The 16,415-nt window shown below is 40.2% G+C and overlaps 1 protein-coding gene across 1 annotated transcript in view; it reads right to left on the bottom strand.

Annotated features, from left to right (window-relative positions):
• The window catches only part of ATF6 (activating transcription factor 6), a 206,392-nt gene that overhangs the window by 123,962 nt on the left and 66,015 nt on the right, over positions 1–16,415 (bottom strand). The window contains exons 11-13 of the mRNA XM_059146835.1: positions 8,149–8,280; positions 1,986–2,099; positions 602–701 (exon numbers count right to left, since the gene is read on the bottom strand). Coding sequence (XP_059002818.1) covers positions 602–701; positions 1,986–2,099; positions 8,149–8,280 — 346 coding nt within the window. The remainder of the gene's footprint in view (positions 1–601; positions 702–1,985; positions 2,100–8,148; positions 8,281–16,415) is intronic.

Consider the following 16,415-nt stretch of genomic DNA (forward strand, 5'->3'; position numbering starts at 1 on the left):
CTCCTCTCTGCCTGCTTCTCTACCTACTTGTGATCTCTGTCTGTCAAATAAATAAATAAAATCTTTAAAAAATAATAAATAAATAAATAAAATAAGTAAAATAAAATCCTAATACCCCCCCCAAAAGGAGGCCCAGCTAAATAAGTTTTAAATAAGAGCTGCCACTAACCCGCAGCCAGACCCACACATCTAAGTTCAAAAATGCTCTCCAGGAAGATGTGCCTCCATTTCCAAGCTATCCTATGTTTTAAAACCTTCTTTCTGAAAAGCTCTAAGAACAGAGGAGACAAACAGTACCATTTATCATACCATTTGTGCCAAAAGCATTTGACACAGATGTCCATGCACTGGAATCCCTGGCTTGAAAGTAAATTTGAGGGAGAGAGCAGGAAGGAGCACGAGACCTGGGCAACAGCTATTAGTGCTCTAACCCTGGGACCAGGGCTTCAGGGGCAGTGATGGCTGCATCCGAAGCAGCAGGAGCCAGTGGGAAGTGACTGAAGTTCAAGTTTTCCAGTTTTTCAGGGAAGAAAACAACCCATCTGAAGGAAGAAGGCCAACCCGTATGCCAACCACTGTTCAAAGACAAGCAGAAACAAACCTGAAGAATACGGGTTTTCTGTTGATTATTCGTCATTCTTCTTGACTTGGTCCTTTCCACTTCATGTCTGTGAACCCATCCTCGAAGTTCATGATTTAACCTATAAAACAGCTTAGTTAATTAAGCATACTTCATAGAAATAAATTTCTCACCTTTGGTTAAAAATTAATTTAATCAGGGGCACCTGGATGGCTCAGTGGGTTAAAGCCTCTGCCTTCTGCTCAGGTCATGATCCCAGGGTCCTGGGATTGAGTCCCACATCAGGCTCTCTGCTCACTGGGGAGCCTGCTTCCTCCTCTCTCTCTGCCTGCCTCTCTGCCTACTTGTGATCTCTATCAAATAAATAAAAATCTTTATTAAAAAAATTCATTTAATCACATTCTCTAAGGTCCAAATAGCATCTCTAGTGTCTAATGACTCGATATTCCTTTCTGATTTGAAAAAGCTAAGATACTAATGTTAAGTTATTTTAATACGACATGCATTTTTATATTGTAGACTCCTCTATCATGAGTGCAGGTCTTTTAAAAATCCCATAACTAAATACATTCCAAATATAAAAACTGAATGCAAAGGTTTTTTCACAGAAGAGTACTTCCTGTAGCTCTTGGGCTACATACGCACAACCGTGGAGACACTAAAGAGCATTTAGTAAACTGTAGGATCCTACCAGGAAATGGATGCATTAAAGCCTTTGAAAATCGTACTATTTTTGGGAGAAGGAAAAGAATGAACTCAATTGCTCATGGAAAAAAAAAGAAAGAAAGAAATTTCAATGCACTATAAAGCAAAACTGCAACCAAAACTCCCAACACGGCAAATAAAAAAGGACTAGTTCAAATGTAGGTTCCATTTATTGTGCTTACTTTTTACAGCAGCTGTGAAGATGTTAGACAATGTTTACTTAACTAGAGCTGATTATGACTTAAAAAAATGGAAGCAATTTTTGAAGTTCAAGAAAAGAATCCAAAATCAAAGGAAAATATTCAAGGGTGAAGGAGATAAGGAATGGTAAGGTGAGCCCTAACGGGAAAATATCTCCAGAATCATCCTCTTCAAATTGTTGTCTTCCTAAGTTGATGAAAAAGGCCCCTTCTCCTATGAATGTTACCGCTTCTCAAGTCTAACATCCTATAAGTATATCATTCTGTAGTTTTCAAATAAGGCATATTTAAGTAGCAACCAAACACTACCACGCGGCATAGTCCATCGCCATCTTTATCAGGTTGCTGGGGAAACTGGACAACAACTGAGAAGCCTATGATCGTCCAACACACAATCAGAGCTTCTCCCAGTCACTTAACTAATCTGAACAGTTTTCTATGTTCCAAAGCTAAGCCCGGGAACCCACTCAGATATTTGTGTGACGATCTACAATACTCACCTGAGAGATTCTGTGGTGTTAATCAGGGGCTGACAAGGAGGCGGAGGGATATAGAGCAGTGGTTCTTCACTTAGGACCATGAGGGCCTTGTCATTTGAAACAGAATGATCGTATCTGAAAAACATATGCACAAAACCTTGTGTCTTAAATTCCTAAGTAGTTTTCTATAAGAAAGTCATTACTAGTATTAACTTTTCATGGAAATAAAAATATAGTAAATAGGATATAGTGCAAGATGGAAGCAAATGCAACAGAAAAGGAGGGAAGTGTAGACCATGTGGCACAAATGTCACTTTCCCCAATGTTCTGCAGATTGCCATGGTAACTCACATTTATCCAGACACCATTTATTGAGCAATGACTATGTGCCAACAACTAAGGAAACGACGATAACACAAGGTCCAAGGCTTCCGTGAACTTGAGGCATACATAGTGCTGCTATGAGGTGACACAGTGCTAGAGGTGACACAGGAAGGGACGTGGGGGAAGGACCCGCTGACTGACAGGAAAGCTAGTACTGGGTGAACAGACTAAAGTTTTGTGGTCATTCACCATTCTGTGATAACAAAACTCAAGTCTCCTTAAAAATGTGTGTAGTGGGGGAAGGAAGAGCATAAAACACTTGGTGGGAAAGAAGTGAGTGCTGAAAAGCTGAATATAAATTTTAGAATCAGGGAAGAATCCAAGTCACTAATAAAACACCAAAGTAACATTAACCAGTCAGGGACTCCATTAGCTTTGAAAAATATACTTTCCTAACCGTCACACTGAATTCATTATCCGTGATGTGATGGAGGGAGCAAAATCCAGGCTGAAAGTCAGAAGCTGACTGGGGGCATCAGCACTGTTTCTTCTCTTCTGCTGCTATTGTAACCTTTCTCACTAACAAATCTTAGATCTGTCTTGAATTTCTTTATATTCAATGCTCTAGATTTAGAAGATTAGATATTTAACTAACACCCAAAAAGAAAAAATGTAAACACAAAATCAAACATGGCTAGATTCACACGTTTCATTAATTCACTGAACCGGTATTTACTGAATACCAACTACGTGCCAGGCCCTGCACTAGGAGTCCAACAGGGAGCAAGCAAAATGAGTCCCTATCCTCAGAGACCTTAACGGCGGAGATGCACCAAATAGAAGAGAACAAATACATAAAATAAATCTAAATTAAGAAAGAATCTAACTAGAAATAGAAAACCAATGCCAGCCTCTCCTTTGGAGGAAATGGTCTGAGATGGCCTAAAGGATGGGAAGCAGCCAGTACCACAGCAGCTGGGGAGAGAATGATCTAGACAGACACAGGTCAGGAGAAGGGGGCCTTCAGGAACTTAAAGAAGACCTCTCACCCGCTGAAGAGTTGTGAGCAAGTGAGGGAAACACAAGACAACAAGGTTAGAAAGACAGAGACCAGGGGGTGCCTGGGTGGCTTGGTCAGTTAAGCATCTGACTTCGGCTCAGGTCATGACCTCAGGGTCCAGGGAAGGAGCTCCGTGTCAGCTCCCTGCTCAGCAGGGAGGTCTGCTTGCCCTCTCCCACTCCCTCTGGCCCTCTGCCTACTCATCCTCTTGGCCTCTCTCTCTCTCAAATGAAGAAATAAAATCTTTTAAAAAAGGGGCGGGGGAGACCAGATTATAAGGTATTACTTAAGGAGGGAAGTGATGTACTTCAGTGTATCCTTGCCCCTGCCATTGTACCAAAAATGGATTCAATGGAGGCCACAGGGGAAGCTCGGAGACCAGTGAGGAGAGAGCTGGAAGCCAGGCAAGAGCTGAAGCTAGTGGGACTAAGGTGCTGGCAGTGCAGACGGAGAGCGGTGAACCAGCGCAAGATACTTTTGGGGAAGCGTATCAGTGGCGCTTGTTGAAAGGGAGGAATCAGGGTCTCTGGCCAAGCGACAGAACGAGGAAGACTGCTGTGGAGAAGCGGCTGGAAGATGAATGCAGAGAGGCACTGAGAGTTCCGCCACGTGTGTGTTAAGTTTGAAATGGTCAAAAAAAGAGAAAAACTAAATAAATAAAGAAAGAAATTGAAAAAAAAAAGAAAGACATCAAGGAAACTACTGGGACAAGCAGTCTGGAGACGGAGAAATATAAATTCAGGAGTTGTCAGGACATAGAGACTGGGACTGTGCACTAGATTACGGATGAGTCACAGAAGCAGGAATAAAACTAAAAGTCCACAATTCCGGACGATGAGATTTGGATGAAGGAGGAGCCCAGAAAGATGACTGAGACTGAGGCCGGTGAAAAAGATGGAAACTGAAAAATGTAGCAACGAAAGGGAGAATGTTTCAAGAAAGGAGGGATCCACACGGCCAGATGCGGAGGAAAGATTAAGACGAAGACAGAAGTTTCCCCTGAATTTGGCAACACTGAAATAACTGGCCTCCGTGACAAAAATAATTTTGGCCGACTAGAAAACTAACTTCAAGAGAAAAGTTATAGACTTCTCTGTATGCCACACACCACGGAAAAAAAGCAACAGCTGAGGATACACACATCATTCTTCCCTTCAAGTTGCACCAGAACATTCTCCAGTCCTCTCCTCTGCCTCTGAGAGTTAAACTGTTTGGAATAACACAGAAATGATGGTGCACACATAGTAAATGCACACACACACTGCCCTAAAATTAAGCATTGAGGGAGAAGGAAAAACCTCTCCCTTGTACTGGATGAATGTGCCTAGTAGGGGAGGCTGTTTGCTACACTTAAAAAAAGAACAAAGACCTGTCACATGTGCCTTAGTTTAAAAAATCAGGTCTTCGTACTTTCAAAAAATACAAATGCTCCTATCATTCAGACAAGTCTAAAATTACTTTTGAAGATATATTTTTGATCTATAATTTTATTTCCATGTGATAAACCCTAGTGTAATGACTTCTGCACATCTGTGCTAACATGCTTTGTTTGATCAGCCAAGATATTCTTTGGGAAAAAAATAAAAATCTGATAGAAGAAATACCAGTAAAAGAACTGGGTGGAGCTGAAGGGAAAAGAAAAGGGAGACTCTAAGCCAACATGCAATCTGGAGACAATCATGTCCACACTAATCCTGATGTGGTTGGGTTCTAGGCTGCTTGCAAGCTATTCCACATCGATAGACACCATTTCAGCAAATAAATCCTTAAGTAAAGGACAGAGCTAGGAAGAGTTAATCCCTATTCCAGGGATTCTATTCTGGCTGATGCCTTCTATGTAGGGTGACCATCCCTTCCCATTTATCCAAGACAGTCTCGAATTTACACCTGAGGTCCTGATGTAATTATTACTTAGCACTCCCTTTCATTCTTAAAAGTGTCCCAGTTTGGTTGGACAAATTAAGTGCTCATCTTATTATAAACCACACATTTCTAAAACTGAAAACATAGATGCAATTAATTACTATACTATATGCTAAGAGAATGCAATGTTATAAACTATGGGATTACAATCTACTCCTTTTTAATTTGAACCAGTTCTCATAATTCTCCTAAAAAATGACACATAATATAAGTAAGCTGCATTGAAAAATACAGTGTCATCTACTGGGTATTTAGCCCAAAGATACAGATGTAGTGAAAAGAAGGGCCATCTGTACCCCAGTGTTCACAGCAGCAATGGCCACAATCACCAAACTGTGGAAAAAGCCAAGATGCCCTTTAGCAGACCAATGGATAATGAAGATGTGGTCCATATACATTATGGAGTATGATGCCTCCATCAGAAAGGATGAATACCCAACTTTTGTAGCAACATGGACAGGACTGGAGGAGATTATGCTGAGTGAAATAAGTCAAGCAGAGAGAGTCAATTATCATATGGTTTCACTTACTTGTGGAGCATAAGGAATAACATGGAGGACATTAGGAGAAGGAAAGGAAAAGTGAATTGAGGGAAACTGGAGGGGGAAACGAAACATGAGAGACTGTGGACTCTGAGAAACAAACTGAGGGTTTTGGAGGATGGGGTGCGGGAATGGGGGAGCCTAGTGGTGGGTATTAAGGAGGGCACGTATTGCATGGAGCACTGGGTATGGTGCGTAAACAACTAATCTTGGAACACTGAAAAATAAAATAAAATAAAATATATTAAAAAATATATAGTGTCATGGCTGCATATAAATAAACCAATTAAAATGCAGTTCAAAACACATTTGTATCTGCTGCTTTCAAATGTTGCACAAACATTCTTGGGTATCTTTTATTTAGTATTTATAATGATAAAATCAAGAATATCGAGTTGATGGACTGATACCTACTTGCATCCCCAAGCTCCTCAATAATAATCTTAGATATTTCAAGACATTTTTATGCAGTCAAGAATCCATAATCTTTTCCATTTTTTTTTTTTTTTTTTTTTTTTTTACTAATACCAGTAACCCAGACTCTGGGGTGGGGAACAGCGAATGGCTTGTCTTTCATATACTACTTTGAAAGCTGAGAAATTACAGCCTGAAGGTCATTCAAACATCTAGGCTGAACTAGGATGACCAGAGCACTATGCTTCCCATTTTACTTTACTCCACTACACGCAAACAGGTGAAGGCCGCTATTTACTGAGGTTAGCTCAAAGTAAGTAGTATTCCTGTAAAGGTTACCTGAACTGTAATTTCAAGTACATAATCAATAACTAGTTCTACTTGTTTAACAACCAACCAGCAATAGGTACCTAAAAGGCACGTGGCATGTCTCAATGCTCGTAAATCCAAAGGCTATCAAGTTTAAAACGTAAGTTCTGATGGTTCGCATGTGGAAAACACAACTCAGAACTACATGCAGAACATGTAGGGCAAACTTGGACAAATTACGCAATAAAATGAGATACTATTAAACTCTAGCAATATTCAAAGACACCGTTAAGTGAGCACTAAGATCAGTATTTCAGAAGTATGGCTAATTTGGGCATGTTAAAAAAGAAGCAAGAAATGTTATCTAATATTTCCCATCGTTATGGCATCCATCACCCCGCACACCGCGTCAGTTACACTCACTGCCATTTAATTCTCTGGAGCCTCCGCCACGCTTAACACTTGACACACTGCAGATTCCTAAGATAATGAATACTAGCATTTTATTCCAGGAAGCCTAAAAGGAGACAAGCCCATAGGACTACAGTAGTAATTTCATTCAGTGATATGGCTGTCACAGTAAGTTTTTTTTTTTTTTTTAAGATTTTATTTATTTATTTGTCAGAGAGAGAGTGAGTGAGAGCGAGCACAGGCAGACAGAGTGGAAGGAAGAGTCAGAGGGAGAAGCAGGCTCCCTGCGGAGCAAGGAGCCCGATGTGGGACTTGATCCCAGGACGCTGGGATCATGACCTGAGCCGAAGGCAGCTGCTTAACCAACTGAGCCACCCAGGCGTCCCTGTCACAGTAAGTTTTAAAAAAAAAAGATTCCACTATGGCCCTTGGCCTGTAGAACTTTACTGAGTTACAAGTAAACAAATCTTTAATGATTCTCAAGCATTATACTGTGCAATCGTTACCACACTGTGACCTTCCTTTGCTTTGTTAGTCAAGGACTTCACTCCACTCGGTTCTAATAAAAATTCCAAATAACACAAGGAAATGTTTATCAAAAAGTATACAGCTCTGAAAATGTCCATTGTAGCCTGCTTCTAGTTGACATAATACAGACCTTGTCTTTTAAAAAAATTTTAAGTCTGTTACTATTGACAAGCTATAGAGAAATTTACCAGAATGATAAACTGTATCAAGAGGAAGATCCGACAAAAATCACAGTAAGTATAAACGATCTGATCAGATGACTGACCGCACACAGGCTCACCCGTATCACTCCACCAGATCACTGTCCTCACAAGAAGATACTATCACATGCACCATAAGTGTAACCATATGGCAGATTTTTAAAAACTGTATTAAAAACATTATGTATAATACAATGTATATATATTGTATTTACTTCCATAGGTATCTTAGTACACACAAACGGAGATTTTTAAGGTCACACCTCCGTAAGAATTCCAAAATTGGGAAAGGTTTCAAAAAGCAAATTTATTCTTAAAACTGACCTTAACAGTAAAATTTACTAAGGGCCTCAATAACTTGTTTGTTCTACAAATTAAACTATGCATAAATGATTTAGATGTAAAGTTACACTATATGATTCCCCATGGCAGTTTCATTAAATCATTTTAACAGAGACATGCTGTCTTCTAACCTGTAGTTACTTTTCTGGATGATACCATCTGATGTGTCTTCCACCTCTTTAGCAGAAAATTCTAGAAGATGCCTCCTTTGATTTGCAGGGTTCACACTAGGATTTTTTCTCCTGGAATCCTGTTCCAACATGCTGAAAATTTTTAAAAGTGAAACAATAATTGAAATAACAGTTTGACAGATGTATACAACTACATTAGCTCTAAAGCAAACCCAAATTCCTTCATAGGTTCATGCACACAGTATGAACACCAGGCACAGAAAACAAAATAGCACATGGCTATGGTCACATCCCTCACCTGGCATCCTATACACATGATAAACAATTTTGAGAATAATTTTCGTTACGCCTAAAAGTACCTCATTTTTAAACTGCTTCAACACGAGTGCGTGGGGGGCTCAGACAGTTTAGCATCTGCCTTTGGCTCAGCTCATGATCTCAGGGTCCTGGGACAGAGACCCGCATCGGGTTCCATGCTCAGCGAGGAGTCTGCTTCTCCTTCTCTCCTTCTCCCTTGGACCTCATCCCTGCTCTTATGTGTGCACGCTCTCACTCTCTCTCTAATAACTAAATAAAATCTTAAAAAAATAAACCGCTTAAGCAACATCAATATTCTATATGCTTTAAAAACTCTTTTAGGGGCGCCTGGGTGACTCAGTGGGTTAAAGCCTCTGCCTTCAGCTTGGGTCATGATCCCAGGTACTGGGATCGAGCCCCACATCAGGCTCTCTGCTCAGCAGGGAGCCTGCTTCCCTTCTTCTCTCTCTGCCTGCCTCTCTGCCTACTTGTGATCTCTATCAAATAAATAAATAATCTAAAAAAATAAAAAATTTTCAAAATAAAATAAAAACTATTTTCATTATGTTATATACATATATAAAATAGAAAGAAGTACAACATACATTTAACAATTTTAAATTCAGATAATAATTGAAATAAGAAGTCCTCCTGAATGCTGCAAGCTATTTCAATGAGGGAACACTTCAAATGAAATTGGAGCTCTTCTCCTTATGGACAGCCAAAGGCATTAGCCCTTCACAATCTCCAAAGGCAGGAGATCAAATACAGGTAACAAAAAATAATATTTTTCACAGATTTATTTATTTATTTATTTATTTGGGGAGAGAGCAAGAGCGCACACATGAGTGGAAGCTGGGGAAGAGGGATAGAAAAAATCTTAAGCAGACTCCCCACTGAGTACAGAGCCCAATGTGGGGTTCCATCTTGACCTTGAAATCATGACTTAAGCCGAAATTAAGTCGATGCTTAACTGACTGGGCCACCCAAAAAATTATTATAAAAAAATACTTCTATTTTTATTTACATGTAAAGTTCCCTATTTCCTTCTTTCTCCCCATTTTCCCTCATACTTTCAATTGTCAATGCATGTCCTCACGGTGGGCCCAAGTATTTGCGGCAAACAAAAACACATACACACACACGTAAAGCCAATACTGTACAGTCATTTAACACTTTTAACCTGCTAATCATGGGCTTAGAGATTTGGCTCACCAATGACATTCTGTGTGTGTATGCTTTATTTTGCAATGCCTCACACACAATTTACACTAGTTCTAATCCTGAAATTAAACGCAAAGGGAAACATATTAGGGAAGCCAGGTTCCGCTGAGAAGGACGAAGAGGTAGAAGAAAGAAGCGCTAATGAAAGTGGTTCTAAGGGAAGGAGTTCCTCGGGGCAGGGCAGTTTGTCTCCACATCTGAGGAAAGCAGTGTTGAGGGAAACAGGAAGCAGGTACATCTTTCTAGAATCATCTTCTGATCTCTTAGTTTATTTCCCATTTTCCTCGGTTCTTTCCCCGCAGAATCACTGCTGTCCGGAGGTCCACACACAGTATGCTATAGCACTTCAGACATCCTGTAAACCCTTCAAAGGTGTGCCACCAAATTACCAGCCCTGTGGAACATCTAACTTTACTACAACTGAGGATACACTGTCACAATTCTGTCTTTCCGGCACAATGTTTGCCTGAATGTGCCCGAACAACAGCAACCCCGCTGCAATAAGGGAAAAGGCCCAGTGGAGTCTAACCAAACTCTGGAAAACTTCACTTGGTGAGTATTTACGAAAATAGGAGAGAAGCAATAACTTTGTAGGGAAGACAAACGGAATGTGTCATGATAACTGCAGAATTTTTTCTTTATGCAACTTACTTCTCTGAAGAAGATTTTACTTTTAAATCTTTCAAGTGTGGTATCAAACATTCGATTTAGGAATGTACACTGTAAACAAAATAAAGTGAAGAACTTTCTTTACAGAATCTCCATTAATTCAACAGCTACACTGTATTAGCGACACATTCCTGTTCATCCAAGTACTCCCTCAACCCCTCCAATGATGAAGAGGGGCTCCATCATCCTGATTGTGAAAAGTGTTTCCCCTGGTTGTAACTAGAAATGTGCTTCTTTGTAACTTCCACACTTTGGTTCTAGTTCTGGGCTTTGTGGCTGCTCAGAAGCCTAAACAAGCCTCCTTCAGTGTCCGAAGACCTCTCCTACGCCTCCCACCCCCACCCCGCCGGCTTGCTTTCTCCAGGCTATGTTTTTTTCCACACACGTTCTTCTTTGAAACAGTCTGTCTTCAGTCTTATCTGGCCTCTCTCCTATCACTATGCCTCTCAGAAGTGGTGTCCAGAACGGGCTATAGTACTTCTCAGGGGGCATGACCAGCCAGGATGGAACAGATTCATTCCTTCCCGTGTTCTAGATACGCTTCTCCCTCTGAGGCAGTCGAGTATCACAAAGGCTTTGTTGGCAGTTATACCACATGTTGCTTCTCCTGAGTCTGGTTTAACCCAAATCCCTACTCTCCTCACATACTGATTCGGAACCATTACCTTCTTTCTCCTTCCTCTCCCACTTCCAATTCTGAATTCATATCATTGAGCTTTTTGATCCCAGCTGAATAATTTACATCAATTCCTTTAAAAATATCACCTTGTCTACCAATCAGTCAAGAACCTCCAGGATCCTAATTAGCCAAAGAAATTCTCCTTGTAAGCAAGGGTCAGCATGCCACCAACATCCACATCTGAGCTGTTACTAAAATACTGAAATGCTCAGAACAAAGAAATCGAGCCATGGAGCATGTCCCTAGTGAAAACCTTATAAAAAATGTTAAGTTTCACCGCTTCTGAATTAATTATAGCACATAGTCCAAAATTCCCCATCATGACCGTAAGGATACCGCACGACTGTTAAACTGTCTTCCACGATGCAAATACAGTAAAACAGCAGCGGCCATTTGAGCACCTACTATATTAGGGAATGAAGACTTAGTACAAGTTGAGGCTCAAAGAGTTTAAACAAACTTGCTCTAAGTAGCTAAAGAAGCAGAGACTTGAACCTAAGATTGAAACTCCATTGGAACCGCATTATGTTGACATTTCTCAGAATGACTGATTATCCCTTTATTCAACATGTACTATGGCCTATTATGTTCCAGGAACCCTATACAATGCTAAGGACTCAAAGATAATAGGAGGTAGGGACACTTGGGTGGCTCAGTCCACTGAGCGTCTGACTCTCGATTTTGGCTCAGGTCATGATCTCAGGGCTGTGGGATCAAGCCCCAAAGTGTAGAGCCTCCTTGAGATTCCTCCACTCCCTCTCCCTCTTTAAAAAAAATAATAATAATAATAATTAATTAATTAATTAAAAGCATTTTGAAAAAAGATTCTGAAAAAGGTAAAAATCAAATTACAGTGTATGGGGGAGTGTATTGATACAGATAAAAGATAACAGAGCGGTGGAGCCTGGGTAGCTCAGTTGTTAAGCATCTGCCTTCGGTCAGGTCATGATCCCAGGGTCCTGGGATCAAGCCGGGCATTGGGCTCCCTGCTCCACGGGAAGCCTGCTTCTTCCTACCCTACTCCCTCTGCTTGTGTTCCCTCTCTCACTGTGTCTTTCTGTTAAATAAATAAATAAAAGCTTTTTTTAAAAAAAAAGAAAGAAAGAAAATAGAGTGATTAACATCACAATAAAGGTTAATGCCGAATGCTATGGAAGCCCACAGCTAAAGCACCTGATCTCTAGTAAAAGGATCACAAAGTTATCTTAAATGAAAGCCATAAATAAACAGGTGGAAAAGGAAGAGGGAGTGAGGGCGGGCATGCCGTACAGATGGAATAGTATGTGGGGAAAGCACACAGGTATGAGAGCATGATTTGCTCAGAGAACTACAAGTAGAGCAGGAGAGACTGTGCGTGGACACTGAGAGAAAGGGATCGATCGTCTCAGGGAGAGGAGAAAGGCCGGGGAGCAGGACCATAATGGAAGCTAGATTAGGGATGGCCTTGCCTGCCACAGTTTCACTAAGTCCAAAAATTTAATCAAGTAACAAAAACAAAACTAGCCTGTTTGTTCCTGTTTTAATTTTGGCTCTCAGATATGTCCTTTTCTTATTTATTTATGCTTAAATATTTCATGTTTTAAATAATCTCTATTCCCAACATGGGACTCAAACTTACATTCCCAAGATCAAGAGTCACATGCTCCACTGATTGAGCCCGCCAGGCCCCCCTATCCTCTCCCTTTCTGTATCAGAATCTTCCCTATGATTGTTAAAATTCCCTGTTCTAATGGGGGAATCTACCTTCTTTCTTTGAAAAACTGGAATTACAATGATCTCCTAGTTACCTCAACTACTTGAAAAACGGCAGACTACTAGAACAGTTTCCCTGTTTTCCTATGCCCTGGCTAGGGAGTACAGACCTTTAAAAAAGGGAGGCTCCCTCGATCACCCACAGTTAACTGCCAAGCCAAAGTGCTGCTATGGCTTCTAGAATAACTTCACTTGTGTTTCCTTGAATCCTACTCTCAACCAGCAATTAACACACTACATTAGTTTCTCTTGATCGGAAAGTACCTTTCTCTGATTCTCGAAGTGTAGTACCTGGACCGGCAGCATTAGCATCACCTGACAGCTGGTTAGAAATGCAAATTCTCAGGCCCCACCCCATTCAGACTCATCCAGAAACACTAGGAATGGTGCCCAATGACTCTGTGTTTTAACAAGCCATCTAAGTGAATGAGACACACTCAAAATGTTCGAGAGCTACCATTTTAAATAATCCTGTCTTGCACATCTTTCCTATCTCATTCCCTAAAAATGACACATTTGCCACAATGAATGCAACAGAAGTGGACATTCTGGGGAGAAGGATGGGGCCGGGAGGCTCTAGACGGGCGGCAGGTGGAAGGGTATAATTAAAGTGGACATCTGTATGGTTTATGCACGTTTTATAAAGGAACCGTGTTCAGCATTATTAATACTTGGAAGTTTGAAAGTGCCTTTCTACTGATCATTGTTCTTTTGATGATGTTAATATTGCTATGAAGACAGGCACTTCAATTCACGATTTACGGCTGTTCCAAGCAAATGCCCTAAGGTTAACCATCGGCTTAGTTGATTCCATCTGGAGCTGAGCTGCACAACCGTCACTCAGCAGTTGCACTGGCCAGAAATCAGCTTTGATGTTGACTGGTTTGGTTCCTACATGATCACTGTTTTTTCACTGCTGCCCATACAGGTAATGAATATCACAGTGTAATGGCAATTTACCTTTAACCTTAGCTACTCTAGTAACCCGTACCCATTGTTTGCCTCACCTTTATTATCTACTCATTGGCCCAGAATCTATTTTGAAAAGGTAACATACTAAGAAATTCTGAAAAGAATCTGTTAAAGTTTTTCATTTATTTGTTTTTGGTGGTTGTTGTCCTTTGGCTTCCATTCCTTGTAGATTTTTTTAAGGTCTTAAAATGAAATTTCTCTTAAGCTAAATTACAGACAAACCACCTGCCCAATTCAGCTCAAAAGGAAAAAAAACTATAAATGCTTGAACCCTATGAAATGACCCAGAGAAACTAATTTTAACCATCTGAGTAACTGCAGAATTATGTTTCCCTTGTTTTTATGACTATCTGAAATACATGAAAGAGCTTTATTTCACTGCCAGAATTCAAAACTGTCTTAGGTACAATGTGCCACCATAATATTATCAAGGAATCTGACAGTACCAAATGTACAAAAGAGGAAAAGAGAACTGTGGATGTGAACTTCCAGATTCTTAGCATGACTATTTTAGCATCATTCAATGACTGCTTTTGTTAATTTTGGAAAAATTAAATTTTTTTCTTTTTTTAAGATTTTATTTATTTATTTGACAGAGATCACAAAGAGGCAGAGAGGCAGGCAGAGAGAGGGAGGAAGCAGGCTCCCTTCTAAGCAGAGAGCCGAATGTGGGGCTTGATTCCAGGACCCTGGGATCATGACCTGAGCAGAACGCAGAGGCTTAATGCACTGAGCCACCCAGGCACCCCTGGAAAAATTAAATTTCTAATAATACAAAGAGATGGCTCAGAGTCATGGGAAGGGTTAGTGTAGTAATAGCAATGACTGTTTATAGTTCATAACATTAATAAAACAGTCTAATCAAACTCTTTTCATGATTAGGTTAAATTAGGTTCTATTCTGTATTTTTAAATAAACTAATAAATACTAAGAAAATAAAAGTCCCCATGTCTCCATGATCAGAAACATGCTATTCCACAAGAGTCACAAGAGTTTTAGGCCACAAAGTAACCGTTACACCAATAAACCTTGCTCATGTCAGGGGCCAACAGGCCTGAAAGCATAGATTGGTAAAAACACAAATAATTTCAATTTCCCCAAAAGTCTGGAAAAAGTATTCTAAAAATTGTTACTTCACTTTTTCACTTATAAAAATTCTAAAAGCCAACAAATGTTTTAGATTATCTGTGAAGCCACTTAATTGTTAAGAAGTGATTTCAGATAACCAATTTTCATACCAAGTAGCTAAACAAAAACCAGCACATTTCCAAATCCATTCTACCCTTTGCAGACCTGCTTTCTTATGATACAAGCAGATCAATTTTAAGTTCAAGCCGTCTCAGCAGGTAAGAATCCTACTGGTTTTCATCTCCCCGAGAAATCCACATGCTGTTGCTGCTCTGCTGGAGGAGAACTACCCATGAAAACTTGAAATCACATGAAGCTGAAAAGAACATGGAGTTTTTCCAGTTTTAATGCAGGATGGTGGAAAGAGCACAAAATTTGACATTCAGAGATCTGGGTTCAAGGCGTGGCTCTGAGACCCCCACTGGTGGAGACCTTCTCTGTATGCAATTCCTCACATGTAAAATAGAAATTCCTCACATGTAAAATAGGAAAAATAACACATATTTCATTTTTCCAAAGAGTTAAGCGAAATGACAGATGTGAACATGCATTTGTAAATCAAAAAGTGCTCTGTGTCCCAAGGATGACACAGAGCATTTAGGGAAACAGCTTGCCTTCTTGCCTGCCAGGTTCTGCCCTTTCTCAACACAGCAACAGGAGGAATTGTTTTAAAATCTGGGTCAAATTATTAAGTCACTTCTCTGTTCAAACCTTCAGATAGCTCCCCATTTGCAAAAGCCCCAAACCTTAAAGTGACCAAGGCCCCACTCAATGCATCCATCTTACCCCTCCGGCCTCATCACTGACTACTCTCCCCCTTGCTCACTTCAGTCCAGCCACCCTGACCTCCTTGCTTTTCCCAGAACACGTAAGGCATACCTCTACCCTAGGGCCCTTGCATGGCTGTTTCCTCTGCTGGGAATGCTCTTCCCCTACCTATCTATACGGTTGGCCCTCTTGTTAAGCCTTGGTGCGTATGTCTACTTTACAATGATCGCTATTTCAAACTACAGTTCCAACAACCACCCTCACACTTGTAAAACCATTCACTCTACTATAGTTTACCCCCTTTGCTCAAAGGAACTACAACTCTATCATTGTATTTGCTTATTATGTTTACTGTCAGTCTGTCCTCGCTAGAATGTAAGTTAAGGAGTACAGGGACCTCTTTTTTTTTTTTTTTTTTTTTTTTTTAATAATAAACAGATGAAATGTATGTAGCATTCGGCCTCAAGTCAAGAGAAAAATCCAGATCTTACATTTTAGGGACACTAACTCACAACTCAAGAATGGCAGGTGGTGAATTCATTATTACACCATCTTCAGATCCAGGAACAGGAAATTATGTTAATTTTCATTGCAATTGAGGCTAAAAATGAAAAGTTCCCAAGGGAGTTCTCCAAATCTTAAAAGAATTTTTTTCTGTTTACTGAATGGTTCACAGATGATTTTTGCAGGCCAGTAGTAACTGGGGGTAATTTACTAAAAACAGAAATGTGACTGGATAAAGAAATAAATCTTTAAATCAAGATTTTAAAAACCTAAA

The sequence above is a fragment of the Mustela lutreola genome, chromosome 14 (genome assembly GCF_030435805.1).
Source record: "Mustela lutreola isolate mMusLut2 chromosome 14, mMusLut2.pri, whole genome shotgun sequence".
In the NCBI taxonomy this organism is placed as follows: Eukaryota; Metazoa; Chordata; class Mammalia; order Carnivora; family Mustelidae; genus Mustela; species Mustela lutreola.